The sequence below is a fragment of the Lutra lutra genome, chromosome 7, assembly GCF_902655055.1.
Source record: "Lutra lutra chromosome 7, mLutLut1.2, whole genome shotgun sequence".
In the NCBI taxonomy this organism is placed as follows: domain Eukaryota; kingdom Metazoa; phylum Chordata; class Mammalia; order Carnivora; family Mustelidae; genus Lutra; species Lutra lutra.
The window spans coordinates 132,147,445-132,166,675 of NC_062284.1; the positions used below are offsets into that span (position 1 = coordinate 132,147,445).

Here is a 19,231-nt window from a genome sequence, read left to right on the forward strand (position 1 = left end):
AGGCGCCCGCGAGGGGGGTGTGGTCAGTTTGAGTGTCACTTGACCCGGTGTCCCGCCAACTCTGTAGCTCGGTCCCGCCCTGCCCCTGGGGAACGGGAGAGGGGGCGGGAGAGGCTTTCTGGGGCTTCATCAAAGAACTTGTATTTTTCTGAGAACGATGCTCCCAGACCCTGGGGTGTGCCCTTCTCTGGCAAAAGTCGGAGCCCCTAGATGTGCCTCGGGGTCATCCTGCCGCCGGATTCCGGTGTCCGCCCGCTTAGCGGGAGTGGGCCTGCTGATAGCCTTTCTTAGCTCGCACGGCTGCTTGGTACGGGCCCCAGGTATGGCTGTCCCTCCCTGCTTTTTCCTAGCCAATAGTTTGGAGCTTGCGGTCAGATTTTAGCAACTTGGCTGGGTTTTGCTACTCAGTATCTTTCCGAAGTAGTTTTTGTAGCCAATCTAATTATTTTGATATAATGTTTTTCTCTCACGTGATAACTCTGGCCGTCTCTTCGTGGGGCCCAAGAGTGACTCAGCCAAGTGTAATGATAATAAAGTTAACTACTAGATTGAAAATAATCAGTATAACCTGGTTTCAACACGAAATAATATTCTATAAATTGTAAACATTAGAAGAGAGCTTATTTGTCTTCATGCTTTAATTCATTTGTGTAAGCTTTTTGGAACAGACGGTTTACTTTTTTTTCCTGTAACTACCCAGAAGATTCATGCACATGGGAAATAAAGTGGACAGCAGTAGTCAGTGTTAATGCTTCAACATGTCATTATTACAGTTTTACATGTTACAGAGAAATTCCTTGGTGGGCCCTCCAGGGCAGTCCTTTCATTCCTTGTTTTCTTTCCCAGCGGACTCTATGCCTTCTCTATATACCCACTACTCTCAAGGTCCTAATTGTCTCAGCATCTGGCGGGCCTGTCATAAGCTCCTACAGCTCCCCTCCAGTCTGGCTGAATTTCCCAGAATGCCTCGCTCCATCTTGAATTCCTTCCCTCTTGTGTCTGAGGAAAAGGAGCCTCTCTCTTTCCAGGAGTTCTGTTGAATTAGTCCCTTTCCATACCCCCCAGGAATTCACTCCATCACTTTATCCCTCCATCTTGTTCACTTCAAGCTGCATCTATCCACACACTCCTTCTCTTTGGTTTTAAAATATGTTTACCTTTCCCCTGCAAAACGAATTTTATTTCCTGTGACCTGCTGCCTCTCATCTTAGGGTCCCATTTATTTCTTCTCTTCCCCGCAAGCTTTCCTAATAGATAGCTGTGCATTTGTGGCCCCCGTTCTCCCATCTGCTACTCAGAGTCCCGTCCATTGTGGTCTGGCTTCCACCTCTTCCATTTTATTTAACTGCCAGGCTGTTGATGGCTTCCCAATGGCCAGAAACAAAAGCTGCTATTTCTTTAGCCTACTCATTTGCCATCATTGATTTTCCACTCCTGTGGAACTCCCTTTCTCCTGCTCTCTCGTGCCTCCTTGGTTTCTTCTTTCATGTTTTTGCTCCATCATCTTCCAAGTCTTGGGCATTTATGTCTTTTCCTCACCTGCCCACCAAATTTAGGTGTTCTCCACAGCCCTCTTATTTCTCATATACACACAGTCCCAGACATTCTGTTCCTTAACAGTTTCAACCAAAAGCTGAAATTTCAGGTCTCTCCTATGTTTAAATGATACTCAGCTTGGGGCTCTCTCCCTAGTTACAGACTCAAATTTCTGGCTGCCTATTTGGCACCTCCACCAGAATGTTCCTCAGGAACCTCAGACTCAGTATGACAGAAGACAAATTCATGATCATCTCCCCCCAAAAGTTTTTATTTATTTATATGAGAGAGAGCAGCACAAGTGGGTGGACGGGCAGAGGCAGAGGGAGAAACAGATTCCGCACTGGGCAGGGAGCCTGATGTGGGGCTCAGGGCTCGATCCCAGGACCCTCGGATCATGACCCAAGCCAAAGGTAGATGCCCAACCAACTGAACCACCCAAGTGCCCCTTGTCTGGTGTTACCTTTCATGCTGAAAGCATCAGTCATCTCGCACTCATCCCTCTCTTTGTCACCCCTTCAGTCTAATTAGTGAGCAGGCGCTCTTCAATGTACTTTGCAATGTCTCATATATGACTGGTCCTTTGCATTGCTACTGCCCTTGGTGAGCTCTTCCTCACTTTTCTCACTCTCCTAACTGCTATTCTGGCCTTCGACATCTACTCCCCGAGCTCATTTTTTATGCTGCTGCCAGAGTAATTATCTTAAATACCTCTGAACCCATCATTCTCCTACCCAGGGGCTTCTTCTTTACCGATACCTTCTTTACTTTTACCTTTCAAGTTGAAACACATAATTTAACATGGTATTTCAATCTGCCAGATTAGATCCAGCCTGCCTTTCCAGCCCTGCCTCCCTCCCTAGAGTCTAACCCAGTGGATATCAACCCTGGCTGAGCTTTAGAACTCCCTGGAAAGCAACTTCTGGGGGTGAGATCTGGGCATTGGTATTTTAAAAGTTTGCAGCCAGGGTTGAGAACCCTTGGTCTAGCCACACCTGACTACTTGCACTTCCTCTTTCTTTCTTTCTCTCTCTCTCTCTCTCTCTCTCTCTCTCTCTCTCACTCTTTTCTTTTTTCTCTTCTTTTCTTTTCTTTTTTCTTTCTCTTTCTTATCTCAGTGGTGTTACCAGTGGTGGTACAGCGTAGCATTTATGGGAGTGCGTTCTGTACTCAGACTGCCTGGAAATAGATCCCAGCCCCATCACTTACTGGTTGTGGTTGTGTAACCTGAATGATGTCCTGCTTCCTCCAAGAACACTTTCCTAATCTTCTCAGTCAGAGCGAAACTTTTTGCTCCTTTGTGCTCTCAAGTATTTTCTGTTCTTGTTAAAGGACGGAGTTGAGTCATGATGAGCTCTTAATGGATGTTCATGGAATTGACTAACATGCGCATTTTATTGAAATTATGTGCATGCATATTTGTCTCATACTAAATAAAACAGTCTTTGAGGACAAAGATTGTATCATTCATCTTTGTATAGCCTACAGTGTCCCATATGTAGTAAACAATAGTTGTTTTTTCTTTTTTTTTTTTTTAATTCTATCGAGAAACTCTTTTTTTCAAAAAGAATTATCAGGGCACCTGGGTGGTACAGGTGGGTGGGTGTCTGACTCTTAGTTTCAGCTCAGGTCGCAGTCTCAGGGTCATGAGATTGAGCCTGCTTGAGATTCTCTCTCCCTCTGCCCCTCCTGCTAGTGTTCTCTCTCTAAAATAAATAAAACATTAAAAATTAAAGATAAGGGACTCTTGATTTCAGCTCAGGTCAGGATCTCGGGGTTGTGAGATCAGGCCCCCCATTGGGCTCTGTTCAGGGCATGGAGCCTGCTTAAGATTCTCTCTCTCCCTCTCCCTCTGCCCACCTCCCTCTCTTAAGAAACAAAAAATAACAAATAAATAAAAATGAATTTTAGAGAGGGCGTCTGAGTGGCTCAATCAGTTAAGCATCTGCCTTTGGCTCAGGTCATGATCCCAGGGTCCTGGGATTGAGTCCCACATCAGGCTCCCTGCTCAGCAGGGAGTCTGCTTTCCCTTTCCCTCTCTCCCTCCCCCCTCCTCCTGCCCTCTCTCTGTCTCGCTCTCTCTCTTAGATAAAAAAAGAAATCTTTAAAAAAAAATGAATTTTAGGGGCGCCTGGGTGGCTCAATGGGTTAAAGCCTCTGCCTTCGGTGCAGGTCATGATTCCAGAGTCCTGGGATCGGGCCCTGCATCGGGCTCTCTGATCAGCGGGGAACCTGCTTCCCTTCCTCTCTCTCTCTGCCTGCCTCTCTGCCTGCTTGTGGTCTTTGTCATAAAAATAAATAAAATCTTAAAAAAAATGAATTTTAGAGAAAAAAATAACATAAGCCAGGCACTCTATTTAGCTGTCATTTTCAAATATTGCCAAGCATAACAACGTTCAATCCAGCTTCCCACCCCACCCCCTGCCCACTCCAGCGCTAAGGTTATATGATTCTTCAGGATCTGGATCGTCACTTTTCAGTGGGGGAACAAGTGAAATGATTAATCTTTTTGGCTTCCATTGTAAATCCATCTCACCTCATACAGTCTGCCCACCTAGAGTGTTCACATATGGAATCTTTTTTAAAAGATTTTATTTATTTATGACAGAGAGAGATCAGGAGAGCAGAAACACAAGTACCGGGAAGTGGGAGAGGGAGAAGCAGGCTCCCCGCTGAGCAGGGAGCCCAAGGAGGGGCTCGATCCCAGGTTGCTGGGGATCATGACATTATGACCTGAGCCAAAGACAGACGCTTGACTGACTTGGCCATCCAGGTGCCCCTCACATATGGAGTCTTATGAAGAGATGTGATGTATACAGGCAATTCAAAAAAGAACAATAAATACTACAGTTTTCCTTCATACATTCTTTTTTTTTTTAAATTTTTATTTATTTATTTGACAGGGAGAGAGAGACCACAAGTAGGCAGAGAGGCAGGCAGAGAGAGAGGGGGGAAGCAGGCTCCCCGCTGAGCAGAGAGCCCCATGCGGGGCTTGATCCCAGGACCCTGAGATCACGACCTGAGCCAAAGGCAGAGGCTTAACCCACTGAGCCACCCAGGCACCCCTCCTTCATACATTCTTAATCATAAGGGTAGCTGGATACTGATGCCTGCAAGGTCACTATACTTTTTTTTTAAATTTTATTTATTTATTTCACAGAGAGAGATCACAAGTAGGCAGAGAGGCAGGCAGAGAGAGAGATAGAGGAGGAAGCAGGTTCTCCACCGAGCAGAGAGCCCGATGCAGGACTTGATCCCAGGACCCTGAGATCATGACCTGAGCCGAAGGCAGAGGCTCAACCCACTGAGCCACCCAGGCGCCCTAGGTCACTATACTTTTAACAATCATCAGCCACAACTCCCTTGACAATTCCATTTTCTCAAAAGAAACTCATGCATTTTAGTCATTTGGCTTTGATTGACTGATTCTGTTGTGATTCTGGAGCCCTGGGTTACTTTGCATGTGCTTGTAATTGATTGATTTAGATAAGCTTTATTTAGAGTTTTCTTCATAAGGTAGGGCAGCTTCCAGAAACACAGAAGGAAGAATAACCTCCTCTGGGACTTCCTATTCACTTAACTCCTTTGCTACCAATTCCAGACTGGGGCATGACCCCAAATCTGAAGAGAACAGAAAGAAAAAGTCAGGGCAGAAAAGTATAGGCATACCTCAGACACTTTGTGGACTCTGTTCCAATCACTGCAATAAAGTGAATATTGCAATAAAGTGAGTCAAATAGAAACACAGCTTTTATTGGCACTGGTTTCCCCATGCACTATATTGTAGTCTATTAAGTATGCATTTGCAGTATGTCTAAAAAATGTACATACCTTTTTAAATAAATGTACCTACCTTAATTTAAGATACTTTGCGAAAAAAAAAATGCTAACCATTAGCTGAGCTTTCAGTGAGTGATAATCTAATCATAGATCTCCATATCAAATATAATGATGAAAAGTTTGAAATATTGTGAGGATTACCAAAGTGCAACGCAGAGACACAAAGTGAGCAAATGCTGTTGGGAAAAATGGTGCTGTTAAGCTTAATTCAGGTTTGTAAAACTTAAATTTGTAAAAACCCAAAACAAAAAACAAAAAACGTAGTATCTGTAAAGTGCAGTAGACTGCAGTAAGTCAAGGTATGCCTGTCTGTGTCCTATTCAACTTATTTGTGTATTTAATGTTTATTGCCTGTCTCCCACCTCCTGAATTCAAGTTCCTCCAGGCCAGTGACCCTTTTTGTCCACTGATGTAGGTCAACCACCTAGAACTGCGCCTGGCATACTGAAGGCTTTCAGTAAATATTTACTGAGTGATTGAATTTATTTCAAGTCCTTCTTCATCTACGCCTTTCTCCCCACGAAAAAAATGACCAAAAAAGTACTTAGTGACAGAGATGGGGTGAGGCCTGGGTCTGTAGAATCGGGGCTGAGACTGGACAGATTGAGGATTGCTACTTCTCTCAGCCGCGTTTGGAAATCTCACCTTCTGGGCGGGCTCTGGCCGAGCGCTCCATTTCTGATTGGTCGGCAGAGGTGATGGGCATGAGAGACAGCGAAGGAGGAGCCGCTGTCTAGGCTTCCGGGAGCCGAGGTTACCGGGCGGTGGGAACCGTTGGCGAGCGGGTCGCGAGAGTAGTACCAGGAGCCCGAGAGGAGGACGAGGAGGGTGAGCGTGGGACAGGGCCGGTGGCGCGTCCATAGTTTGATACCCCTAAAATGTTAGTAGAAGGGGATTCTGGTGGCCTATGGAAGCTGGGTCCCTGGGAAGACAAGGGGATGGAGAGGAAGCCCGACGGGGGGATGGGCGTAGGGAGGCAATTGGATAAGCAGGTCATTACCCTATAGGGGGCCTCCGGGCAGCTGCGACCCCAGGCTCCTTGGCCCAGGTGTCTTCTTCCTGTTACTTCGCACCCCCGCGCTTGCACGTACCAGCTAGTGTGCTCTGGCGATGGAGAACCATCGGGAGAGGTTGCAGGGATTACAGATGGAGAAGTGTGGGTCTGGTCCTTTCTTCCTCGGGATTTGGGGTCCTGGAATCGGATAACGAGACCTTTACTTTTCTGCTTTTCTGGTCTCTGACAGGTGTGGGCATGAACATGGCAGAGGGGGACACCCTGATATCAGTGGATTATGAAATTTTTGGGAAGGTCCAAGGGGTATTTTTCCGCAAGTACACTCAGGTATGTGGCCTAGAGGCTTTGGGGACATACCAAGGTTACGTGTAGGAGAACAACAGACCATGTTCCTGATGAATGAATGTGCGTTGGGAGAAGCTGGCTCTTTGGTAGCTGCATGGTGGTTTGTAGAGCAATGGGAATGAAAACGCTTTGGAGTGGATGAAAGACAATATAAATGGCAGAATCAGGAGCTGTTATTATCATTCTTTTCAGACAGTGGTACCAGAGTACCTAGACACATATTAATGAGCTTTTCTGTTCCCAAGGGGAGTTGAGGGCTTCCCCAGTTCTCCCTGTTGTGGCCTCATCACCCAGATCACAATTCTTGTAGGAAAACTACAAGATCGGATGGCATTTTTAAAATTAACATATAATGTATTATTTGCTTCAGGGGTACAAGTCTGTGAATCATCGGTCTTACACAATTCACAGCACTCAACAATAGCACATAACCTCCCTAGTGTCCATAACCTAGCCATCCTGTCTCTCCCCCGTGACCCCCCAGCAACCCTCAGTTTGTTTCCTGTGATTAAGAGTCTCTGATGGTTTGTCTCCCTCTCTCATTTCATGTTGTTTTATTTTTCCCTTGCTTCCCCTATGCTTCTCTGTTTTGTTTCTTAAATTCCACATGTGAGTCATGTGATAATTGTCTTTCTCTGATTGACTTATTCTGCTTAGCATAATACCCTCTAGTTCTATCCATGTCGTTGCAAATGGCAGGATTTTGGTTTTTTCCCAATGGCTATGTAGTCTTCCATTGTGTATATATACCACATCATCTTTATCCATTCATCGTTTGAGGGACATCTAGGTTCTTTCCATAGTTTGGCTATTGTGGACATTGCTGCTATAAACATTTGGGTGCACGTGCCCCTTTGGATCAGTACATTTGTATCTTTAGGGTAAATATCCAGTGGTGCGATTGCTGGGTCGTAGGGTAGCTCTATTTTCAACTTTTTGAGGAACCTCCATGCTGTTTTCCAGAGTGGCTGCATCAGCTTGCAATGATCTGATGGCATTTAAAGATTTTATTTATTTACTTGAGAGAGAGCACGAGTGGGAGAGAGGGGGGCAGAGGGAGAAGGAGAAGCAGACTCCCTGCTGAACAGAGAGCCTGACGTAGGGCTTGAACCCAGGACCCTGGGACCATGACCTAAGCTGAAGGCAGACGCTTAACCGACTGAGCCACCCGGGTGCCCCGATCAGATAGCATTTAGATGAATTCATGATATTTATGAAATTTATGTAATTGCTTCCTCTGTAGCTGCTGCATTTTCTTCAGACCTCTTTCATTTCTTCAGCCTTGCCCATTCCCCCACTTGATTCCTTTCTACTCATTATGGCTCTGAAAGAAGAGTTCCCTTTTCAAGCTAAAGCTTTTCTAATGAAAATACTTGATCTATTCTAGGCTAAGTAATGGTAACACTGAACATGGAATCTAGTGTTCCTATTAGAGTAACATGGTGTAATTGTGAGGATGAAGAAACCGTTGACAGCCTGTACCTCTGCCTTAATGTCACTAATCTTCCCACAACATGCACATGGAGTTGTAATCTCAGTTTCCCTTCTGTCTCTGTTAAGGGGATATCAGGCTGTTGCCTTCCCAATGTATGGCCAAAGATAATGAGTTAAGACTGTGGAACTTTCCAAGTGTCGCATTCCTGGTACTATGGTACATAAAATTCAATCCTGAAATCTTCGAAATATGGATGTTACATGTCATTACCTCTTTTTTCCAATCACTTGCAAATCATTTCCTCCTGTTCCATATATGAAGTGCTTATTGAAAGAGAATTGCTGAAAAGTCGTAGCAAGACCTATGTTGGAGTTAGCTTTGGTACCAATTATGCAGGGTAAATTCCTGTAACTTAGTGAATGGGGGTGACAGCTTCAAAGAAAAATTAAAGTTGTTGAGGGAAAAGGACCAGACAGTAGTATAGCTCATCTTTCTCTGCTGTCCCCCCACCCCACAGTTCAGAAAGACAATAAAATAATGCAGACAACAAATATTGATTTGGAAAAACTACAAGAAAATGCCATCTCTGGGCGCCTGGGTGGCTCAGTTGGTTGAACATCTGCCTTCAGCTCAGGTCATGATTCCAGGGTTCCAGGAATGATCCCCCCCACCTCCAGCCCATCAGGCTCTCTGATCAGTCTGATCAGTGGGGCGCCTGCTTCTCCCTCTCCCTCTGTCTGCTGCTCCCCCTGCTTGTGCTCTCTCGCTCTCTTTGTGTCAAGTAAATTAGGAAAATCTTAAAAAAAAAAAAAAAAAAGAAGAAAGAAAGAAAATGCCATCTCTTTTTCTTCTTAATTAGACTTATAGCGTATTCTTTACTACTTACAGTCATTTAACCATATGTTCATTTTAACAGTTGTTTGCTTTCATGACAGTCTATATGTTGATATCATCTCACCTCTGAATTCAATCCCATTAATCACTCATTCCTGGAATAAATGATGATAGAACTCAAAGGAACTTTTTTAAAAGTTGCAATGTAATTGACATCCCATAAAATTCACCTTTTTAAATAAAAGTGTATAGTTTTAATGGTGTTTAGTCTATTCACAAAATTGTGCACTAATTCCAGAACAAAAAGAAATCCCATCCCTCCCAGCCCCTGGCAATCACTAACTTCATTTCTGTCTCTATGGATTTGCCTATTCTGGACATTTAATGTAAATGGAATCATGCAATGTGTGGTCTTTTGTGTTTGGCTTCTTTCACTTAATGTAATGTTTTCCAGGTTGGTCCATATCATAGCATGTGTCAGTAGAGTAGTCCCCCTTGACTGCAGGTAATACATTCTAAGACCCACAGTGGTGCCCGAAACTGGTTAGTACCAAACCATATATATATACTATGTTTTTTCCTATATAGACCTATGGATGATAAATTTTAATTTATAAATTAGGTACAGTAAAAGATTAACAGCAATAACTAATAAAATAGAAAAATTACAATATAATAAAAGCTATGTAACTGTGGTCTTTCTCTCAAAATATCTTATTGTACTATACTCACCTTTCTTGTGATAATGTGAGATGATAAAATGTCTATATATGAATTGAGGTGAATGATGTGGCCACTGTGAGGTAGCATTAGGCTACTTTTGTCCTTCTAATGACACTTCAGAAGGATGATCATCTTCTGAACTGCAGTTGACTGAGGGTAACCAAAACCAGGGAAAGTTAAACCATAGATGGAGAGAGACTACTGTACTTCATTCCTTTTTATGGCTGCATAATACTTCACTGTATGGATATACCACAGTTTATATATCCATTCACCAACTCATGGACATCTAGGGTGTTTCCACTTTTAGGCTATTATGTGAACACTTAGGTATTTGTTTTTATATAAACATTCTTTTCAGTTCCCCTGGGTGTATATACCTAAGAGGAGATTGTTGGGTCACCTGGTAAAAGTTTATATATAACTTTTTGAGGGACTGCCAAACTATTTTCATTTATTTTGTATATTTTCTATTTTTTTTTAAGATTTTATTTATTTATTTGACAGAGAGAGACACAGAGTGAGAGAGGGACACAAGCAGGGGGAGCGGGAGAGGGAGAAGCAAGCTTCTCGCCGAGCAGGGAGCCTGATGTGGGCCTCGATCCCAGGAGCCAGGGATCATGACCTGAGCTGAAGGCAGCCACTTACCGACTGAGCCACCCAGGCACCCTATATTTTCTATTTTCATTTCATTTATATCTCCACTAATAATGTATGGGAATTTCAATTTCTCCAGATCTTTGTCAACAACTGTCATTGTTTATCTTTATTAGAGCCACTATTATTCTAGTGAGTATGAAGTGTTATATCACTCTGATTTTTGTTGTTTTATTTCATTTTAAGGTATAAATGAATTTTAGAAGATTGAAGTCATACAAAGCATGTTCTCCGTCCACAACGGAACTAAACTATAAATCATTAACAAAGACACTAGGAAATCTCCTATATCTGGAAACTGTGCAAAACACTTTCTTAATTGTGGTAAAATATATATAATGCAAAATGTATCATTTTAACCATTTTTAAGTGTACAGTTCAGTGACCTTAAGGACATTCACATCATTGTGCAACCATCACTACCATCCATCCACAGAACTCTATCTGGCAAAACCAAAACTCTGTATCCCTTAAGCAATAACTCCTAATTCCCCCTTTCCCTCCCTAGCTCCTGGTAATCACAATTCTACTTTCTGTTTCTATGACTTTGACTACTCTAGGTACCTCACATAAGTGAAATCCTACAGTATTTGTTCTTTTGTGACTGGTTTATTTCACTAGCATGTATCTGATTTTCCTTGTTTTTCAAGGCTGAATAATATTCTGGTGTATGTGATTTTGTTTGCCTTCTAATAGTTAATGATGTTAAATCTATCTTATTGGCACATGAAAGAAAATAAACTATCTTTTTTGAAGAAATGTCTGTTCAAATCATTTGCTATGAGTTATGTCTTCTTATTATTGAATTGTAAAAATTTTTTATATTCAGGATACTAGTCCCGTATTACTTAAATGAATTGCATATACTTCTTATGCAGGTTTTCTTTTTATTTTCTTGATGAAAACTTTGAAGCACAAAAGGTTTTAATATTGATGAAGTCTAATTTATTATTTCTTTTGTTGCTTGTGCTTTAGTGTTGTATCTAAGAAACTTTTGCCTAATCCAAGGTGATGAAGGTTTATGCCTATATTTTCTTATGAAAGTTTCTTCTAAGGGTTTTATCACTTAAGCTCTTAGCTTTAGATGTTTTAATCCAGTTAGAGTTAATTTTTTATATTGTGTGAGGTAGGTGGATTTTATTCTTTTGTATGTGGAGATCCAGCTGTCCCAGGATCACTTGTTAAAAAGACTATTACTTTCTCCCATTGAATTGTCATGGCACCCTTGTCAGAAATCAATTGGCTGTAAATGTAATGTTTATTTCTGGACTCTAGTTCTAATCCATTGACCTATCCTTATGCTAGTGCCACACTGTGACTGTCATAGCTTTGAAGTAAATTTTGAAATTGGGTTGTGTGAGTCCTTCAACTTTGTTCTTCCTTTTCAACATTATTTTTAGCTATTCTGGGTCCCTTATGTTTCCATGTGAATTTTACCATTAGTTTGTCAATTTCTGCAACCCAGACAGCTGGGATTTTGATAGAGATTGCTTAAAATCTGTAGACCAATTTAGGAAGTATTGTTATCTCAACAATATTGTCTTCCAATTCATGAACATGGGATGTCTTTCCATTTATTCACATCTTCATTTTCTTTTGACAATATTTTATAGTTGTATGTAGTAAGTCCGGTACTACTTTTGTTAAACTTAGTCCTAAGAAATTTATTATGTTCAATACTATTTATAAATGGAATTGTTCCCTTAATTTCATTTTTGGTTGTTCATTGCCAGTTTATAGAAATACAACTGATTTTTGTATATTTATCTTGTATCCTGCAGTCTTATAGACTTATTAGTTCTAATTTGTGTGTGTGTTTGTATTTACCTCTTAAGATTTTTCTGTAAATGATGGGCGCCTGGGTGGCTCAGTGGGTTGGGCCGCTGCCTTCGGCTCGGGTCATGATCTCAGGGTCCTGGGATCGAGTCCCGCATTGGGCTCTCTGCTCAGCAGGGAGCCTGCTTCCCCCTCTCTCTCTCTCTCTCTCTGCCTGCCTCTCCATCTACTTGTGATCTCTCTGTCAAATAAATAAATAAAATCTTAAAAAAAAAAAAAAAGATTTTTCTGTAAATGAGTATGTCATCTGTGAGTAAGGTAGTTTTACTTCTTCCTTCCTACTTTGAATGCCTTCTATTTCTTTTTCCCTGCCCTGGCTAGAACCTCCAGTATAATATTGGGTAGATGTGGCAAGAGTCACTTGTCTTTTTTTTTTTTTTTTTTTTTAGGTTTTATTTATTTATTTGACAGAGAGAAAGAGAGGGAGCACACACCAGTAGGCAGAGCAGCAGGCAGAGGGAGAGAGAGAAGCAGGCTCCCCATTCAGCAGAGAGCTTGATGTGGGGCTCGATCATGATCGAGCAGGACTCTGGGATCATAAACTGAGCCAAAAGCAGATGCTCAACTGACTGAGCCACCCAGGCACCCCAAGAGCCACTTGTCTTGTTCCTGATCATAGGGAGAAAATAGTCAGTCTTTCACCATTAGGTATGATGTTAGCTGTGGGTTTTTCACAGACGCCTTTTTATTAAGTTGAGTATATTCCCTTCTATTCCTAGTTTGAGTGTTGGATTTTGTCAGATTTTTTTTTCATCTATGAGTTGATCATCTGTTTTCATCTCGTTTCTGTTTTATTAATATGCTTTGTTATAATTTATTAATACTGTGTTTTAATTACTATGTTTTTAATTACTATGTGTTTTTAAACTATGGTGTAATTGATTTCTCTGTGTTGAACCAACCTTGCATTCCTAGGATAAATCCCAATTTTTCATGATGTGCCATCCTTTTTATATGGTGCTAGATTTGATTTGCTCATATTGAGTTTTGTGTCAGTATTCACAAGTGATAGTAGTTTATAGTTTTCTTGTGACGTCTTTGCATGGTTTTGATATGAGGGCAATACTGGCTTAATAGAGTGATTTGGAGAGTTTTCTTCTGTTTTTTGGAAGAGTTTGTGAAGGATTGGTGAAAGAGTCTTCTTTAAACATTTGGTATATTGGGATGCCTGGGTGGCTTAGGAGGTTAAGCGTCTACCTTCAGCACAGGTCATGATCCCAGAATCCTGGGATCGAGTCCCATATCGAGCTCCTTGCTCAGTGAGGGAGGCTGCTTCTCCCTCTGCCTGTCACTCCCCCTGCTTGTGCTCCCTCACACTCTTCTCTGACAGATAAGTAAATAAAATCTTTATAAACAAACAAACAAACAAACATTTGGTATAGTCACCTGTGAAGCCATCAAGCCCTAGGTGTTTCTTTGTGGGAAGTTTTAAATTACTGAGTCTCTTTACTTGTCATATTCAGATTGTCTATTTCTTTTTTTTTTTTTTTTTAGATTTTATTTATTTATTTGACAGAGAGATCACAAGTAGGCAGAGAGGCAGGCAGAGAGAGGAGGAAACAAGCTCCCTGCTGAGCAGAGAGCCCAATGCGGGGCTCAATCCCAGGACCCTGAGATCATGACCTGAACCGAAGGCAGAGGCTTTAACCCACTTGGCCACCCAGGCGCCCCAACTATTTCTTCTTGAGTCAGTTTTAGTAGTTTGAGTCTTTTTAGGAATCTCCCCTTTTCATCTAAGTTCTCTAATATGTTGGCACACAATTGTTTATGGTATTCCCTTATAATCCTTTTTATTTTTGTAAAGTTGGTGTTACTGCCCCCCCTTTAATTACCGATTTTAGTAATTTGAGCCTTCTCTCTTTTTTATTAGTCTAGCTAAAGGTTTGGCAATTTAGTTGATCTTTTTAAAGAACCAACTTTGGGTTTCATTGATTTTTCTTTTTTATTATTTTACTAATTCCTACTCTAATCTTTATCATTTTTATCTTTCTGCTTGTTTTGAGTTTGGCTTGATCTTCTTTTTCTAGATTCCTAAGTTGGAAGTCTAGGTTATTGATCTGAAGTGAGTTTCTTTTTAGATTGAAACTGGAGTTGGTGATTATATTCCTTAAAATAATGTTTCCAGAATATGGTTATGAGGAAAAATTAGCTTTTTGGAATTTTCTTAGCACCAAACACTATTTGCTCATTTAGATATATATTCAAAATAGAACATAAGTCAGCAACATTATGGTATTTAAAAGTAAGAACAGAATCAAATGCACAAATAAAACCTACTGGAAATTCCCATTCTCACTAGTCAAATTTGGGAGGTTTTTTTTCCCTCTTAGAAATCAGATAAATCGCATTGCAATTTAAGAATCTATATCAACTCCTACTCAAAACTCAATACAATCATTATTATAGCTAGTTACCATATAAGGTAACTTTGAAGAGCTGGGGATAGCCAACTCTCATAGGTTAATTGGAAGCAGAAGAGAACAATTGTTATACAAAGTCAGTTGGATATAGGCTTCCTTAATATCCATTTGGTACATCCTTTTTGGTGCCCTATCTTTGGCACTTAATACATGCTATAGATATTTTCTATTTTTCTTCCTTAATTTCCCCTGTATCCCTTAAATTGTTATTTGGCTGCAGTCTCTTTTGTTCATTATACAAACATGTCTTTGCTTTGAACATAACTGATTTGATAGATACTTTAGTTTCTCATCAAACATGATTTTGCTGTGCATAACATTTTCTTTGGCCAACTGCAGCAATTTCCCATATTTACTAGGTCACTCCTCTGGCATTTGGGCATGCAGTCATGGTAACTCCCATTTTCTTTTGTAATCCAATTCCTTCCATTTAGATAGGTTACTTAAATGATAACTTTTCTAATATTTCTGCTTGCAAATTTAAAAAAATTACCTCTAAACACGGCTACGTTTCCCAGTTTTTCAGTCATTCCACAGTTTCATGATGTAAAGGGAAGAACATTGGAAAGGCTAGGAGAAAAGCAACTGCAATGATTAGACGGTCTTCATAAAGCTGTGATTATTTAGACAGAAGAGAAGAAAGTCAAGGAAAAACCCAACAGTTATGTAGTCTCATGAAACTTTGATGTTCAGAGGCAGATCACTACATGCTTTTTCCTTCTCTAGGAGGACAGAAAGTGGGCTTTGGATGCAACATAAAAACCTTGGGTGAGACGATTTTTCTCAAGTGAGAACAAAAGAATGAGTTGCCCAGGAAATAATGATCTTTAAAGATACAATGGACACTCATTCATCTGGATTTGTTTAGGTGTGGTCCTGGCTGAAGACAAAGAGAAGGATCAGATAACTTCATGCTTTTTCTATTTAATATACCCACTAGATTCTTGATTAGGAGAAGGGAAGATGAGCAAGATACCGCCCAGGATCCTAACAACAATCAGCCTCAGGGAATCATTTTAAGAGCATCTGATTTGCTTTAGTACTTAAGTCTGAGCATGTAGCGAAAATTTCTAGTGCCTAAGTTTTATAGGGTAGAAGGAGGAGATGAAGTCAAATGGCCAACACTTCATGTTAAGGTCAATGAGAATCTCCTTGCTGTAGTTCTGTTTTGACTGTTCTGGACAACATCAAATTAGTTTCGGTGGCTTGATTCTAGGCCAAGATTCTGGCAACTGATTGTAGTCTTACTGTTTTGTTCAATCTCACTGGATTTTTCTCTCTTTTGTATTTTTCTTTCCCTTAGGCTGAGGGAAAAAAGCTGGGATTAGTTGGCTGGGTCCAGAACACTGACGAGGGCACTGTGCAAGGACAATTGCAAGGTCCCATCTCCAAAGTGCGTCATATGCAGGAATGGCTTGAGACAAGAGGAAGTCCCAAATCACACATCGACCGAGCAAACTTCAGGAATGAGAAAGTCATCGTAAAGTTGGATTACTCAGATTTCCAGATTGTGAAATAATGGCTTGAATTTAAATTTTCTAAGATAAACTCACTGGTTTTGTTTTTATTGTTAATATAGATCTAGTCTGTGTTCAGTATTAGAATTGGTCAGTAAGTTATGTTAGTATCAGATATTTGAATATTACATTATATTATATATATGATAGATGACCAACTCTACACAATTCTAAATAAATAAAAATATATTAGAACCTTTTGCGTAGGGTACTGTCTTGCTAAACTGCATGTGGGGCAAAATAAGAGGTATTTATTCAGTAAACATCTGTGGGAAGAGAATTTTGATGTAATTTAAAGAGCTGAAAGAAAAGGCAGTTACTATGAATCACTATTTTTTTTAAAGATTTTATTTATTTATTTGACAGAGCACAAAGCAGGGGGAGCAGCAGAGAGGGAGGGAGAAGCAAGCTCCCTGTTAAGCAAGGAGCCCAATGTGGGGCTCTATCCAGGACCCTGGGATCATGACCTGAGTAGAAGGTAGTCACTTAACCGACTGAGCCACCCAGGTGCCCCTGAATCACTTTTTTACATGGTTTCCATGAAGTTTTCTTCAGGAAATCGCATACCTAATAATAACAAATCCCACAATTTCAGTTTGTTAGTGTCCAAATGACGTTTTCGGACTAATTACTTTTCTGGAGTTTCTGCTGTCATTCCTTTCCTCTGGGCAAGGATTTCATATAAAGCAATATTATGACCTAAATTACATCACACACCCCCAGCCCACCCCCAGTTCATATGTTGAACTCTTAAGGCTCAGGACCTCAGAATGGGACAATCTGGAGATAGAGCCTTTAAAGAGGTAATTAAAGTTACATGAGGTCATTAGAGTAGGCCCCAATCTAATATGCCCTAAAAAAAAGAAAGAAATTGGACACAGACATGTACATGCACAGAGGAAAGACAGAGGAAAAAGACCGCCATCTACAAGCCATGAAGAGAGGGCTCAGAAGAAATCAACTTGTCAACACCTTGACCTCAGACTTCTAGCCTCCAGAACTGTGACAGTAAATTTCTGTTTCAGCCACTCCCATCTGGTATTTTGTTAGGGCACCCCTACGAGCAATAATCAGGATTTTGCTTCCTCAGCCCTCACGTTTCCCAGTTTGGCTTGGTCAGCCATTAAACATGTTTATAGCAAACGCTTACCGGATTTAACAAGTCGGTCATAAATTAAAGTTTTTGGAAATAATAGGTTTTAATGAAAATGAGACAGGAAGCAAAAATTGAGGATTGGGTTAATAATTTTCCAAGCACTTATTCTCACATTTTTACGGTTCTCATTCAGTTGGAAAAGGAGCTGCGGTGGCATTAGGAACATATCAAAAAAGTAAATGAAAGGACTCTTGGTGTCTTTATCTGCAAATTAAAAGGGATGGGCTATTTTCTCTGTCTTTCCCATCTCTGAAATGCTATAACTCTGTGAGATGGAAAGCTGTGGATTTACTCATCCATTGAGTGCCTAACAGGGCAGGCACTGTAAACAAAATAGATAAAATCCCTACCTTCAAATAGTTTACATTCTAGTGAGAGAAGACCTACGAACACAAATAACATATATATTGAATTAAATGGTAGGTAGTACACATGAAGGTGGAAGGGGAAAGGAAAACGAGAAGAGCAGAAGTGAAAATTGCTGGGAACAGCCTTTCACACCATGGTAGGGGGGAGAAGGATTGAGAATTCGGGGTACCATTGTGAAGAGATCCCCAGGTATTTTCCCAGAGAGCAGCTGGTGCGCGTGCGCATTTGGGTGTCACCGACGAAAGCGCGTTCCCAGCGGGTCACCTCGGAAGCGCATGCTCGTGGCGCGTGCATGAGCCTCTCGAGCCGACGTGCGCGCGCCCCGCGTCCGAGGCGATTGGTAACCGGGAGTTGGGTGAAGCGCTGTTTGAGGTGACTTAAGGCAAAGCACGCGTCGAAAGGACGGTTCCAGGAGCCTTTCTAACGGCGGAAAGGCCCTGACGACCGCCGCGAGCGTTGTCTGGGACCCGGCTGCGCAGGGGCTGCGGGAGGCCTCGTGCGTCAGGGCGGCCGAGCTCGGCCTGCCGGTTGGGGGAGGGGTCGGGGTGGAGCCTGAGCCTGGGGGACCTGCGGCGGCGGTTCTTTTCCCCACCCCCACCCCCACCCCCGGAGCTTTCGCGGCCCGGGGAGCCGGACCGGATCGTCCCCTTTGATTGTGGCCCGGAAAAGAGTGGGATGTCGTCAAGAAATCGTCGCGCTGGGTAACAGTCGGAATGCCAGTTAAATGTTGACCTCTCATTCGCTGCCGGCCGCGAAGTTCCTTACCTTGAAAAATACCGGGTCTGCGATTGGTTTTCCCGGGCTTGAAAAACCAGCCCTGTCACGGGTGAGAGGTCCGGTTCACGCTGCTCTCTCGCCTGTGAGGAAGGGAGGAGATTTAGTGGCGCTATAATCTTAATATTTTATACCTGGCAGGAAAGCGTAAAATCCAGTCCAGACAGCCCCAGACCCTCGCTGCTGTGGTGAAGGTAGCGTAAAGACGGTTAATACAGGGACCTTCTGAAAACTGATTATCAAAGTAATGTGTGAACAAGATTTAAAAATCAAATAATACAGAAAAGTGGATAATAAGGCAATTCCTGCCGTACCCTTTTCCATTCCCAGTCTCTTGCCTCTGAGGCAACGTTTAACCAATAATAAGGAATAATAATCCCTTAATGCCCATCTCGCCTTGATACAACAGTTTGATTTTTTTACATTTCCTCTGTCTTAGCCCTTCATGAGGAGTTTTTACTAAAAGTCATGGTTATTGTGTAATGTATAAACATTATGAAACTAGCTTGGACACTTTTTTCATGAATTTCTAGCTGAATTTAATTTAGACATCTGTTTTTGGTGAAGTGATTAGAATTTTGAGCACTGTCTTATGGGTCAACTTCAGTTGTGATTATGATTTCACTTTAGGGCATGTGGGATTTAGAAAGGAGCAGTGAAAATTATGAAATTGTGAATGCTCCTTTGGATATTAAATCCGTTGGACCAAACATGAGCTGTGTGATCTGCCTAGAGATCAAAGCTATAATTTGTTTTGTTTTGGTTTTTGCACTG

General features: G+C 41.6%; 2 protein-coding genes and 1 long non-coding RNA gene across 11 annotated transcripts in view; 2 read left to right on the plus strand and 1 right to left on the minus strand.

Annotated features, from left to right (window-relative positions):
- Nucleotides 1-47: 47 nt before the first annotated feature.
- ACYP1 (acylphosphatase 1) lies at nt 48-16,358 on the plus strand. 2 transcript variants are annotated; one of them, XM_047737158.1, is made up of 3 exons: nt 48-320; nt 6,621-6,718; nt 15,945-16,358. In XM_047737158.1, exons 1-3 carry the CDS (start codon nt 158-160, stop codon nt 16,158-16,160), a joined length of 477 nt encoding a protein of 158 aa, XP_047593114.1. In that variant the 5' UTR covers nt 48-157; the 3' UTR covers nt 16,161-16,358. The 2 variants fall into 2 exon arrangements, with proteins under 2 accessions (XP_047593114.1, XP_047593115.1); XM_047737159.1 differs by lacking the exon at nt 48-320 and adding an exon at nt 6,093-6,204.
- Nucleotides 6,176-18,521, minus strand: LOC125104594 (uncharacterized). The gene is made up of 3 exons (XR_007128661.1): nt 18,449-18,521; nt 6,468-6,568; nt 6,176-6,298 (listed from the first exon to the last, which is right to left on the minus strand). It is a non-coding gene; the product is annotated as an uncharacterized LOC125104594 (long non-coding RNA).
- Nucleotides 17,944-19,231, plus strand: part of MLH3 (mutL homolog 3) — a 28,003-nt gene continuing 26,715 nt past the window's right edge. For 4 of the 8 annotated variants that reach the window (XM_047737144.1, XM_047737145.1, XM_047737146.1 and 1 more), the window contains exon 1: nt 18,408-18,509. In XM_047737144.1, the coding sequence (XP_047593100.1) occupies nt 18,408-18,509 (102 nt within the window). The other 4 variants (XM_047737150.1, XM_047737149.1, XM_047737148.1 and 1 more) reach the window with 4 other exon arrangements.

Bases quoted from the DNA above. Each gene is read 5' to 3' on its own strand.
- ACYP1 (XM_047737158.1), top strand. From the start codon at position 158: ATGCTCCCAGACCCTGGGGTGTGCCCTTCTCTGGCAAAAGTCGGAGCC. The intron at 321-6,620 runs GTATGGCTGTCC...GGTCTCTGACAG, and splicing joins CTGCTTGGTACGGGCCCCAG to GTGTGGGCATGAACATGGCA. The intron at 6,719-15,944 runs GTATGTGGCCTA...TCTTTCCCTTAG, and splicing joins TTTTCCGCAAGTACACTCAG to GCTGAGGGAAAAAAGCTGGG.